Consider the following 13,445-nt stretch of genomic DNA (forward strand, 5'->3'; position numbering starts at 1 on the left):
CTCTCAACTTAGTTGTGTAAGTGGGGGAGGAGGTGCCATCTTTTATTTTTCCAGGTATCAATCTGTATTGGGCACACAGTGAGGTAGAATGCAGTTGGACATGCATGAGACCGGGCAACACACCTTTAATGAAGGATGGTGGGCAGGTCTCATTTCAAAGAACCTGCCGTTAAAGACCTGTGTGGTTTGGGTCTAACTTTGGTCTCGTTGCCAGCCAATATAGGTCTAGTCAAGCCTCAGCACGCTTGAGAAGATGAAGGCTAGTTCCCGTAGGAGTTATTTAAATACACAGTATGTGATCACTAATCATTGCTACCTTGTATCTTGATCCAGATAACAGATTTTTAGGCTAGGCAGAAACACCCTACAACATGTACAGCATGTTGAAACTGTGGGGTGGGTGGGATGTGGGGTAACAGGGAAGGAATGCTGTCAAACCGATGTATTGTTGAAAAACTTAGAAGGCTAAATAAAAATACATCTATTATCTGAAACGTTGCCCTTCCTCTTTTACCCTCTGAAAGCGAATGGCCTGGACACTAACCCACAAAGCAGGCTCTTTTAAGCACAAGCCACCACTGACTTTGAGGATATTCTTGCTAGCCTGCAGGGGCCCTAGCTGCCAAGTATTCCTACTTCCCCCACTCCACTACCATAAATATTGCCTTCCCTGCAATGGCTTCCCCTGAGGCCTAAAATGGATGTCCCTTGGAATTAATCCTCAGGGTGTCGATGCCAGAGCAACACTCCCTTTTTAGCTCTAATGCCAACAGTGTTCTGGCATTGGTTCAGCCCTAGGCTTTGGAGGCACCAACATTAGAGCTCTGGTATCCATTAAAAGGGCTATGGTCCCCTGGGATGCTCTCTCAGGGACACATGACAGGATTTTTAAACATTCATGATTCTTTTTAAGATACACAGAATCTTTAGCTTTAATATTTTTGCTTCTTGAAAGTTGGGTGATGCTTCAAGGCAGAAGTGCACCACTTGCAACTTGAACTATCCCTACTGTGGAAACTCTTTGTTTTGATAGCTACAAATCTAGCCTTACTCTTGTTGAAAGTCACATGATTTGTTAAGTCCAGCTTGCTGCAAGACGTATCTTTCCCATGTGCCAGGTTTCATAGGTTACTAAAAATATTTATTCTCTAGCCATCAACAGCAGACACTTTGGCTAAAGAGTCAGGCAGTACAATACTTCCTAGGAGTTTGTTTTTATAGGCAAAAGCACAAGTTTCCACAGCTACACATACCGCTATGCATTTGTAAACTACTTTTTAAACACTGAGGTAATACTAAATTAAATATAGGTCTGTCATGGTAGTCTACACAAGATTTGCCAGTTGGACTCTGGGTGATTATCCAGATATTTCATGAAATTAGGAAGTTTAAAAATGACTCTGGGCTCAACACTGGCCTAATATAAACTGAATTCTCCTCAGGCAACTTCCTTTGTAACAGCAATTTCTAAATCCTCCATAAATTCAGAATGTACCTCTGGACATATTAGGCCACTTCCTAGAGCTACAAGTAAAAGTAAAACTAAGGTATTCCCTATGGAATGTTAGATTCATTATTTATTCCATAATTGATTTCCCTCCATCTGATTAACACTGACTAACATTACAGAAGCATTACAGAAAATTGCCAACTGTCTTCTATTTAAAGTATTTCTTTATTTATACTGCCATCAGAAATCTTTTTCAGCTCAAGGGCCACACACCCTTCTTGGGGGTGCATGCGAGTGTTTCTAGGGGGCAGAGAGGCAACTCAATTTAACTTTTGTAAATCAGGCTAGTTTCTACACATAGAGACACGCACACTTTCTATTTTTCATGCAGACAATCAAGAGGCGTTAGGCTAACACAGTCTAATCAGACAAAAACACAGCATGTGCAAAGAAGGGCCAGTAGGAGGTCTGGACTAGAAAGTCCAGGGATAGTTTTGCCTCCCACCCAGGCCTAAGGTTCCCCATTCCTGCACTACTTTGTCAGCTTATTTCCAAACATCATAGCATGGTAAACGAAAGTGAAAATCCCTTGATCAGCTAAAAATAGAAATACAACAATACTATGAATTACAAGACAGCAGCTGGTGATGTCTACAAAACTACCTGGTTAAACAAGACAACTTCAATAACCCATGGTTTGAAATTGGTTTGTTTGACACATCAACATTCTTTGAAACTGAAAGCTGGCCACACAGGAGAATGGGAAGTGGGAACATGAGAGCCAACCCTTTACTGGGTCTTGGGCACATAGTGTAATCCAGCTACTGACATACCTTAATTACATTAAATTATATTAGTTAAAATTCTTTAAATGAATTTGTGCCACATCACCAAAGCATGGCTTGTACTTGCCAACTCAGTGTCCTCACCCATTACACATCATCAACATCAGGCACACAAACAAACATTCAAGAATTTGTAGTGTTATATGCCTGGTAACTCTCAGGGAAAATAGAACACTTCTAGACAGATCCTTCCTAGCCACCAGTCTGTGGTTAATGCAGACTACACAAGATAGAGTGAGCAGGGCAGAATTGATCCCAGGAACATCTGACTAGCAGGAAGGGTTATTTTCTATCTGTTGTTTTGTTAAGAACAAAACAACCCTTCAAAAATAAGTTTGGAATAGGGTGAAAAAAGGATCCATCACACCATTTTCCATGTTTTTAGATTTTGTCAATAACAAAGACTCAGACTAAGATAAAATAGGAGAGGCTTAAATACTGAGCAGAGTGGAGTTCAGTCTGCTTTAAGCATTTAAAGCCTCCAACTTGTGAGGCACAATTAACAGATTACTCCCTAACCGCAATTATCTTCATCCTAAACAAAAATGAAAGGAATCCATCATCTCAGCATCTTGCGAACCCTGACTTTGTGGAACCAGCTGGTTAAAATCTGTTAAGTGGTTATTCTCTGTGGAGTGAAATCTCTCAACAATTCGGTTTAAAAGGAATGATGCAAACACAGAGGAAGATGGAAAAGATGGAAAAGAAGGGATGGCAGAGGAAAGAGTGATGGCAGCTGGGAAAGTGATGAGAGTTATAGATGATTTGCTACATAGAGAGGACTGTACTGCTGTTGTCGGCTCTAATTATTAGTGGGCTCTACCCTAGTCACAGGCATTTTTAAAAGGCATACATTAAGACAACGTATTCTGGCCAAAGACTGGTACAATGAATTAAGAAAAGAGAGGGATGTGTGTTCATAGAATTATCATACAGCAGTCATGAAGACAACAGAGTTTGTGATTGTCCTAATTCTTTCTTTTTGTCCCAGCGGCTACGAACCATGTGGGTTCTATGCCCTATAAAATGGACATGCCAGGATACAGTGCTACACTTGCATCACTACATTAAATAAATAGCACTCTTTGATGTAAAAAAAATGTAGAAAGATAGCTGAAAATTGTAGAAAGATAAGGTTCTGATTCTCTTCGATCCAAATTAATCCAGCATTTTCAGGAAACAACCCGGAACAACGACAGTGCTATTTAAACACTGGCAATGGCAGCCTAAAAGAAGAGTCGTTTTAAGAGAAATGGCAGGGGGTAAATAAATTATGGTTGAAGGAGGAGTAGGTGTTTAAAAGAAGCAGTCACCTGTTTCTGCTAGTCTCAAAGTGCCAGCAACAGTTTAAAAAACATATGTAAATACAGCAGTGCTGCTTAAAACCAAACATTGACAGTTCATCCAGTGACAGTTCATCTAGCACTAACTCCAGCAAACCTCACAGTTCCTGGCCTGTTGTAGAATATAAAAAACCTGGAAATGACTTGATATTCATCAATAGCACTTGAAATATATGCTTGACCCAATCTGACAGATTTTAGTTTGAACATCGTTGCACTTGAGCTGGACATGTTTGCACATACCTGAAGTGTCAAAAAAAAAAAAAAAAGATCCAGGAGAGAGAGAAGTCAATTAGCATCCCTCACAATTTAAAACAATGTTTATTAGCTTGGGATAAATCTCATATAAGATTAAATTGAAGGCCAAATATATCCTTAGAACTAGGTGAGTTAACAGTCACATCTGAATTAGTCTCATTCAGAATCATTTGGGTCTACGATACATGTTATGACAAAAGGAAATAATTTTCATAACCTTTTCCATTTCTAGTACCTACTGAGAGGAATTTCACATAAGCAAAGCCACCAGCTTTCATTCAAGTGTACACTTAAAAGGAAACGGCTAGTAATGGCAACTCTCTGATAAATGTCAGATCCATATTTTTAGAAACACTCTTCACACTTTCAAAAGTAGAGGATGAAGCAGTCCTGTGGATCAACAAATACAGGAGGTCTTCTGGATTAGTTGATTGCTAGAAACCCAGATGAAACTGGTGGCACACCAACCATCTAACATATCAGTTTTAAACTCATTTACTTTCAAGCAAGCAGACTCATTTCAAAGGGGCTTGTTTCCAAATTGTGGAATTAGGATCACATCTTAAGTTAAATTAGAATCCAGAGCTTCCAAATATTTTCATTTTCAAGTATCAACATACAATTATAATTTATTCTTGCACACAACCATTTTTTCAGTTATACAATCTTGTAAATAGAAACTACTGTTATCACAGTATATTTAGATGTAGCCTATAAAAATATCTACTATACATAAAATATTTAGCCACAGTTTTACAGCACATTGAGAAGTATGAAGGTTGGGGGGGGGGGAGGGAGAAAGCAAATACTTCTGGTTAAGAAAAGGTTAGAAGAAAATGCTATACCTGCCAATGAAAGCTAACTTGCAGGCTTAGCTAACTCAGAGGAGAATTTTCTTACAGGAACCACATTTACCACTTAAAATCTAAAGTTATACCTGCACAATTTTCTGCTCATGAATCCTCAACTTTTCAGGGGTGAACTCAAGCCCACTAAGTAGCTAATAATAATAATAATAATAATAATAATAATAATAATAATAATAATTACTTGTGGCTCACATCTAGAGAAGTTAGGGCTGGGCTGTTGACACGATTCATCTGTGATTTAAGCCATTACCCAAAATCCCCTTCTCCAGCTGACACTGTACTGTGGGCCAGCAGCAGAGCTCTCCCTTTTCATCTACTCCAGTAAGTCGTGATCTACCTGAATAAATACATTATGATGTCAAGGCATATTATCTTAAAGGATGGAGTACAGCTAAAGCGCTTTTGAAGTGTTTGATAGTTTAACATAGTCCTTTTTAGGTTTCTGAAATAAGGTTGGCTTTATGGCTTATCTCCAGAACGCTGAATATATTGCTAAGCTACCTTATTAAAGAAATGAAGAACACGGCAGTATGTTACATTATAGCACCCAGCCACATAAACGAGTCCCCACTTGGCAAAGCTTACATAGCAGAGAACTCTTAACATTAACAGCATGGCAAGGTTCGATGAGGTACCAGCACAGACAGCAAGGCAAAAAAGCATTCAAATCACACAGGACAAAGCTTTCTTCGGTTCAAGAACAAACAGGCACCTAATCTGCTGCTGATTTGTATCACATGGACAGATTATTTACACTATATGTTGGCTTAGTACAACAAACAAAACTGGCCTAACATGCATGAAGTTTTATCACTAACAGGAATTTCTTTCACACGCCTCCCATTCATTGCAACAGGATATATCTGGAGCATATCCCTGTTGGGTTGTGACCCTAAAGCAGGACTGATCCAATTTCACAAGTTCAATTACAGCATAGTATCCCTCTTTGCATATAAATACTTGAAAATCCTAGAGGGCCCCGTTCTTCACTAGGCTCTTGAGCTCCACTCAAGGAATGCACCGAGGCAAAGATGTGGCTGCTTAAGGTTCACGGGAAGAAAGAATCCTGAGTCCTCTTTTTTGGGGGGACGGAAGATTGTTTCTATTTATGAATGTGCAAATCCTGTTCTCATCAATAAAGTAGAAGATATGCAATAAAGGATCGCTTTCATCTTACCCATCCAATGCATTTTAACTTAAATATCACCAATACATAATAAAAACAAAAACCCCAAACAGGTAATACTTCATCTGTGACTTTGGTTCAGGAAGATGGGTAAGAACAAGCTTGCATTAATGCCAATAACTCAGGAGCGCTTCATAATAATTTGGTCTCTCTAGTAATTTGTCTTATGCCGTCCCTGCACTGTTATTGCCATTCACCTCTGGTAACCACCATGCACCATGCTAATTGTTTTATTGTTATTATTATCTGCTCCACTTGGAGCAATGTTTACATTAGTGTCAATTAAAAATCCTCCCTTTTCATAGGCGTCTCTGCTTTGGGTTTGGAGTTTGAGGGAGTGTAAAAAGGGGGGGAGGACCAGGTAAAAACAGTTAAGTAAAATATGTGGTTTTCAATAAGCAGACAAAATAGGTTTGCCGTATGCATGATGTGGAAAGGAAACTATTCACACACTATTCAAATAATAATAATAACAACGCAGAAGTTCTGGAACATTTCAACAAGATAGATGGAATGCATTTGGGAAAATATTACCTATTCTGGCTTTCCATTAAATGATGTGAAGCATCAAGTGGAGCCTTTAGTAAAATTACCTATAAATTAGTGCAGCTACCAAAAAAAAGGAAAGAAAATCAAATGTTTCACTGCAAAGCAATGACTTGAAGTGGACAACACTGCTTGTTGCTAAAATTGATATATTAACAGGATTAATATATCTCACAAAGAGACTGGTGGTACCTTTTGCTGTATACTAAAATAAATAGTTGGAAGAATCAACAGTTGAAGAAACACCTGTTCTATGTTTGGTAAAGATTTTATATATAATGTAGGAATAAGACAGGAAATCACAGCAAGAAAGGCTTAGGAAAGTATTGCAGAAGAAAGCTGAAGTTAAGATACAGCATTAAGAGAGACACCAGCATTTCATACTTTTAACATCCACAGTCGAAGAACAACAGGATAAAGACAACATATATTAATTTAAAAGCAATTTCATTCTCTGTTCCACAAATACTTGGTCCATTTCAACCTTTAATGCCAACTTTGCCTTGTGCCAGACCCAGGCAGTTGAAACGCCGTCTTCGAGAAGAGGAGGAGTGCATGCATTTCTGTGTTACTTGGCTTCCTTGAAGGCTGCCTTCATTCTCAGGTCCCTGAGTGGTTCCTTAGCACTGCTTCAGCAGTTTGGGACGGTGCTGGCAAGGGGAGGTCAAAGGTGCTACAAATGATTAGGTACAGTCCTCAAAGCTTCTTCTCGAGAGCGGCTGACGCATACATTCTGAAAAGAGAACAAGACAGCAAGCTTTATATACTTCACTCAAAAACAATCCCTTTGACCAATTCCTGAACACTTCTCACTACCTATTGGGCTTTCCTTTGCTAGTTGATGGAAATATGGTGAAATTAAGGCTGTAATCCTATGCACATTTACTTTAGCAGAAGACCCACCGACAACAGTGAAGCCTCGCTTCCCAGAAAATATGCATAGAGTTGGGTTGGATAAAGTCACAATATTTTGTCTTATCTGGTTCCTCTATAAATTCATGCATTGTAACAAGTTCCATCATTCCGGAATACATTTCTCAATATGCATCAGTCTTCTTCTGAACACCAGCTTATCAGAAACTCAAAGTGATCCCAATGTGGGGTTAGTTGCACTTTGAATGCTTGGTCTTAGGCCTCTGGGCCCCTCATGTAGCCCTAGGTAGAAGTCTGGTTTTTTCCAGTGTTCACTGGGAACTACCAACATAAGCACATGCTGCTAGCTGACTGGACAACCCAAACGAAGTGTTTTCATTATCACAGTCAAAGCAATGACACATGCACAAGTCCAGGAGGGAGAGATCCTTGAGAGTCACAAGTTTGAACCCAGCTACAATGCCTATACACAACACTTTTCCTTCCCTTTAAACCAATAACTGTATTAGGCAACAAGCTATGTGATACTACCACCTCTCATCACAGATATGTCATGACACATTGAACACTTAACATACTAGTCTTCAGGCATTCCAGTGGCATGTGAAAACAACAAGCAAGCAGAGGCAAATTGCTAAGCTCTGGCTCCATCACCCTCCATAAGTTGGGATGTTAAACATCTGAAGCAGACAGCCTCCTACAGTCATGGAGGCTTCCAGTGTGATTATGGACCCAGGAAGATAAAGGTTTGAAATTGCTTAAGGAAGCCTCCACAGATACAAGAGGTTGTATATGTTAGATCAGTCTTTCTCAACCTTAGGTTTCCAGATGTTGGACTACAACTCCCATCATCCTTAGCTACCAGGACCAGTGGTCAGGGATGATGGGAGCTGTAGCCCAGCCACATCTTGGTGACTCAAGTGTTGAGGAAAACAGTGGGTGAAGTTTAGTGCACTTCTCCCCACTTGCAAGTTGTTTTTACACACAAGTAGAATGTCTGAACAACCAAAAATTATCCCTCAGGGACTCAAAGGCTACCAATTGCAAATCTCTATCCTAGAAGCTCAGTCTATCCTAGACCACAGTCATTCTAGCAGCAGCCATTGGATGCAAGTTACTACCTGATCCTTGAGGTCAAGTTAAACCGCCCTACATAGTTTTTGCTCAGGCCAAAAAAAGCCATTTATACATAGGCTTTGTTTTACCACTATAGAATGAAATGCACACATCGTTTTCTAGTTGTGTTCAGATCAGGGCTATTGGACAAGGTAGATCCCATGCATTGTATGCATAAGATCCCAAGCTCAGTCCCTGAGATCTTAGCTAATGGGCAATACAAAATACCTTTGACTGTGACCTTAGAGAGCTACTGCAATACTGGGCTTACATGGACCAAGAGCCTGATCTAATATGCAGCAGCTTCCAACATTCCTTACATATTTTCAAACTCCTATTGGAGTTTTCAAAGTTTGTCCTGTCCAACTGCATCCGATACTCAACTCTTCCACACAATATGAACTTTTTGTCCTGTCAATGAGCCAGGCAGACATGTACCCAAGGAGCTCTAATGAGTGCCCCAATGATCTCTACCTACCATCAAGCACACCATCATTTTATTCTAAAAGCCTGAACCAACTTTTCTCCACCATCAGAAGTGGTACATCTCCCCCAAAGCGAGATTTCCAGGTAACAGAGTTGGGAGGAGTGAACTCATCTCTTTGCAGGAGAATTGAGTCTTCCTACTCTTCAATGGAAGTACGAAACACAAATGTGTAAGGCACATACCCAAGGCATCCTAATGATTGTACCTGCTCCAGTGTAGGTTTGCATGGTTCATGGCAACTTGTAAGAAAATTGCTGCTAATACATTTTCCATTTATCTACACATCAACTTCTACAAACTGACTACCTGGTGCAGAACAGAGATCAAAGAAGTAAGAAGATGACATTCATATGACACCTGTGTTTTCAGCAAGGCCTGCTAGCCACTAGCAGTATTAACAATTGTTGTTATTCTCCTCCTTGGAGACTACAAAAAAATGAGCTGTTATTCTACCCTTAAGTGAAATATATAGGTTTCAGTTAACAAGAATGAACTAAATCTCTTAGAATGAAGACATTGGTAGTATCTGTACTCTTCAAACACAAAATGTGAGAACACACATTCTTATCAAAAGGGCTCTTGATTTAAGCTGCTAGGGTTTCATACTACGTAGCCTGATCTTCCAGATCCTCTCCTCCCTATATTACCTTGACCAGGCATAGGCAAACTCGGCCCTCCAGATGTTTTGGTACTACAACTCCCATGATCCTAACATCTTTCCACCCACCTGCTGGTGCCATTAAGTTAAAGAAAACAAAATGGAGTGAGTGATACCACCCACTTAGGCAGGCCAAAGTTCAGTGTCTCCCATCTTCTAGGTCAGGCACCCCCAAACTCGGCCCTCCAGATGTTTTGGGACTACAACTCCCATCATCCCTAGCTAACAGGACCAGTGGTCAGGGACGATGGGAATTGTAGTCCCAAAACATATGGAGAGTTGAGTTTGCCTATGCCTGACCTTGACTATTATCCAGGAAAGATATGAGATCCCTAATCAAAGCACTGTAGGGTGTTACAGGTCTTGCATCTGGCCTTTGAGATTGACATCAGTTAAACATCTTAATGGAATCCAAGATATACATAGATACAGAAATCTTAACCAGTCCTGAAGAACAAAAAATCCAGTATCTAGGATCTTTTCTTTCAGTTCTCAAATGGAAGACCTCCTAAAGATTCACAAGGATATGTGCTCCTTTCCCTTACTTTGACACGAGATATCACCATAATTGTGATATCAGTCTTACAAAACTAAAACTCCTAGATTTAAGCCAGGGGTGGCATGGTAAAGTGGACTAAGGCCAAAGAAGTAAATTAATCCCTTTTATTATCTTTCCATCTAAAGTCAACCCATTTCTTTCCTTCCCCAATTCATTCTATTTGTATTTTCTTTTATATACTTTTAGCTGATTGTTTTCCCTCAAAGTCCCACTTCCCCCACTCAAAATTCCCACAAATTCATTTTATTTATTCACTGTGATGCTGATGCCATTGGTTTTCTTTGTTCTGCTGAAGCAGGGAGAGGAGAGATATTGCCAAAAACGTTTCAAATAAGAAGCCATCAAACCTCTTAGCTGATGCGTTGGCCACTCCTGATCTAAGCAATGTAACCATCAGCACCACCGAAGCTGATTCTCCAGCTCCAACCCCCAACATGAAGTTAGTCTAGTGAAAAGCGGTTGAACAAAGCAAGTGCCTCTGCTGGGAGAGAGGCTGTTCCTGGGAACATCTCTGGCCCCTATAATAGTTTTGTTTATATGTGGCAATGCAGGATTCAAGTGACAACCTTTTTCTAATCTACCAAACTTGTTTACAAAATGCTTAGAATTTAGAGCATGTAAGTTGGCAGCAGCTACACTGCTTTGGTTTGGTTTTGTGAATCACCCTGGGAATTGTTTGGCTGACACGAAGTATGAAATGATTTACAGCGGTACCTCGGGTTAAGTACTTAATTTGTTCCAGAGGTCCGTACTTAACCTGAAACTGTTCTTAACCTGAAGCATCACTTTAGCTAATGGGGACTCCTGCTGCTGCCGCGCCGCCGGAGCACGATTTCTGTTCTCATCCTGAAGCAAAATTCTTAACCTGAAGCACTATTTCTGGGTTAGCGGAGTCTGTAACCTGAAGCGTATGTAACCTGAGGTACCACTGTATTTATTTTTTAAGTATTGCAGTTTACTGGCCCACCTCGACATATGGTCTAAAATTCCAAAATTCCTTTTGGAATTTTAGAGCATCATCTTGAGGCACAAATGCCACTGTGTGCACTAGAATGTTTTCTTCTCAGAAAAGCTGCTTTCAAATCTCCGAGGAGGTAAATTTATGTCAGGGGTTGGGAACTTCAGGCCTGGGGGCTTCTCTATCTGGGTCTCAGGACTCTCCTCAGGCTCCTCCTCTTCCCCCTCAGCAACATATCCTCTCTCCCCAGGCCACACCCCTCAGCAGCCCAACTTGGCAGCATCTACAGCCTAGAATGGAGAAGCAACAGGGAAAGGAGTAGTTGTGTATTATTCCTTTCCACAAGTGCCATTTCTTTACTCCATATTGACAGTGGTTCTATCCAGAAGTGTTCCAAGTGCGTGTTTACCCTGGTATTAGTAATGTCTAATAACTTCACGGGAGTAAGCAATAGCAATTTGCCTTCATTTGCCAGAAGAAATATATTTCTATGATTCTACTTTATAAAGAAAACAAATTAAGACATTACTACTACGAGTCCTCTTCATATAAATTATAAATTAGGGCTGCCACCCTATTAAAAACACCTTAGTTGACTGATTGAATCTATTAACTAAAATTCATGCTGTCACGGCCACCCAGGATGGGTCCCAGCTCACAAGAGACCTCACTCCGTTGCAGTTTATTTACAGGAAAAGTTTATTGAAGATTTCTGCTTCTCATACAGTTCAGCATTGTGGCCGTACGTCTGTCACGTTAGACCGCTGAAGTCCCCTCTGACTCCTCCCCTCTTCCACACCAACTTAATAGCCTGGCTCTAGACCACCTCTTCCTCTCCTTTCTTTTCCGCAGGGTCTTCCTGCCCCCCTGGGTTCCCTCTCTCCGTGACTCGCCTGAGGCTGAATCCTCTGCCGCCTCTTCCCCCCTCCTTCTGGCTTTAGGGCCGGGCTCCTCCCCTGAGCTCTCTCCACTTCCGCGCGCCTCTACGTTTGAACTTGGCGCGCGTACGTTGCTGCTGACCTTTCTTTCGACCGCTACACCACCCCTTGTTCTGCTCTCCACCCTTTCCGGCTGAACACCTTGCTCCAACCCCCTTTCTCTGTTCTCTCCTAATCCTGCTCCCTCCGAGAGGCTGACGACTCCACCCCCTTTTCTCCGTTCCGGCTGAGACGCCTCTTGCTGCGTCTGTCTTCCACTGGGCTCCTCTCCGCTTCTCCCTTCTCCTCCCTTTTGCTTGATTAAGGTAACCCCCTTTTGAGAATCCTCTGACTCGCTGCTCAGACTCGTGGATTCCCTCAGAATTCCGTCATCTTCTTCCTCATCCTTCTGCCCCTCCTCCCACTCGCTCTCCGTCTCCTCTGTCATCTCCTCCTCTCTCCCAGAAACCCTGACATCCATCCCCCCCTCGAAGCCCCCCCTTCCCCCCTCCCGCTCGCCGGGTGCAGGTTGAGGAAAACGTGGTTCTTCCGGGGTCGGTTCAGGATACAAGTTGTCCACTTCAACGTTCTCCTCTGTCATCTCCGTATATGTGTGTTCGAACTCGGGTTCCCCACCCACAGACCTCACAGTCTCTTCCTCCATCACTGCTTCTCCTGGCGCTGCCTGCCAAGGACCCACCATCCATCTCTGACTCCATGCCTCCCTTGGCTGATCCACCCACCAACAAGGGCCTGTCTCCTCCCCCCCCAGTCTCGGATCCCTGGTCGGGCTTGTTTCGGGCGTATGGCCCTCGGGTGAGGAGAAACCCTCGAACGTGCTGTCTGACAAAGTGGGCGTGAAAAGCCAATCATCAAAATACTCCTCGGGCATGGGCTTGTGCGGAAAAAGTGCATGGAACTCCTCCTTCAACAGGGGTTCGTCCAACGCGTAACCCGGCACCCAGCTATTGGCAGAGGCCGGAGTGCCTTCCCTGGCTAGAAAATATTCAACTCCCTCCTCCCCCCATCTCGAGTCCAGTATCTCTGTGACCTCGTTAAGAGGTTCTGGTCTTGGCGATTCCCCCCCCTCAGGCGCCCTCCTACGTGGCTCTGGGAGTGCTCCTGACTCTTGAAACCTGTGTGGGGTTTTGTAGGGAGTGAGCACCGACCTATGAAAGACCGGGTGCACCCTGGAACCCTCCGGAAGGGCTAGACGAAAAGCCACCGGATTGATCTTAGCCTCAACTTGATATGGCCCTAGCTGCCTGTGTCCTAACTTCTTCTTGGCCAATGACCTGGCCGGCATCGCGTGGGCTGCTAACCACACCCAGTCCCCAATCTGGATGTCCTCTCCCGCCCTCCTGTGCTTATCGGCCTGCA

At 42.3% G+C, this 13,445-nt stretch overlaps 1 protein-coding gene across 3 annotated transcripts in view; it reads right to left on the reverse strand.

Annotated features, from left to right (window-relative positions):
* Nucleotides 1–3,940: 3,940 nt before the first annotated feature.
* PFKFB4 (6-phosphofructo-2-kinase/fructose-2,6-biphosphatase 4) overlaps nucleotides 3,941–13,445 on the reverse strand; it is a 78,046-nt gene continuing 68,541 nt past the window's right edge. For all 3 annotated transcript variants that reach the window (XM_081901225.1, XM_081901223.1, XM_081901224.1), the window contains one exon: nucleotides 3,941–7,230. Coding sequence is in view for 1 of the 3 variants with exons in the window: in XM_081901224.1 (XP_081757350.1) it covers nucleotides 7,171–7,230 (60 nt within the window). In the remaining 2 variants the exon portion in view is untranslated. The remainder of the gene's footprint in view (nucleotides 7,231–13,445) is intronic.

Source organism: Podarcis melisellensis (genome assembly GCF_964234715.1).
Source record: "Podarcis melisellensis genome assembly, chromosome: 2".
In the NCBI taxonomy this organism is placed as follows: domain Eukaryota; kingdom Metazoa; phylum Chordata; class Lepidosauria; order Squamata; family Lacertidae; genus Podarcis; species Podarcis melisellensis.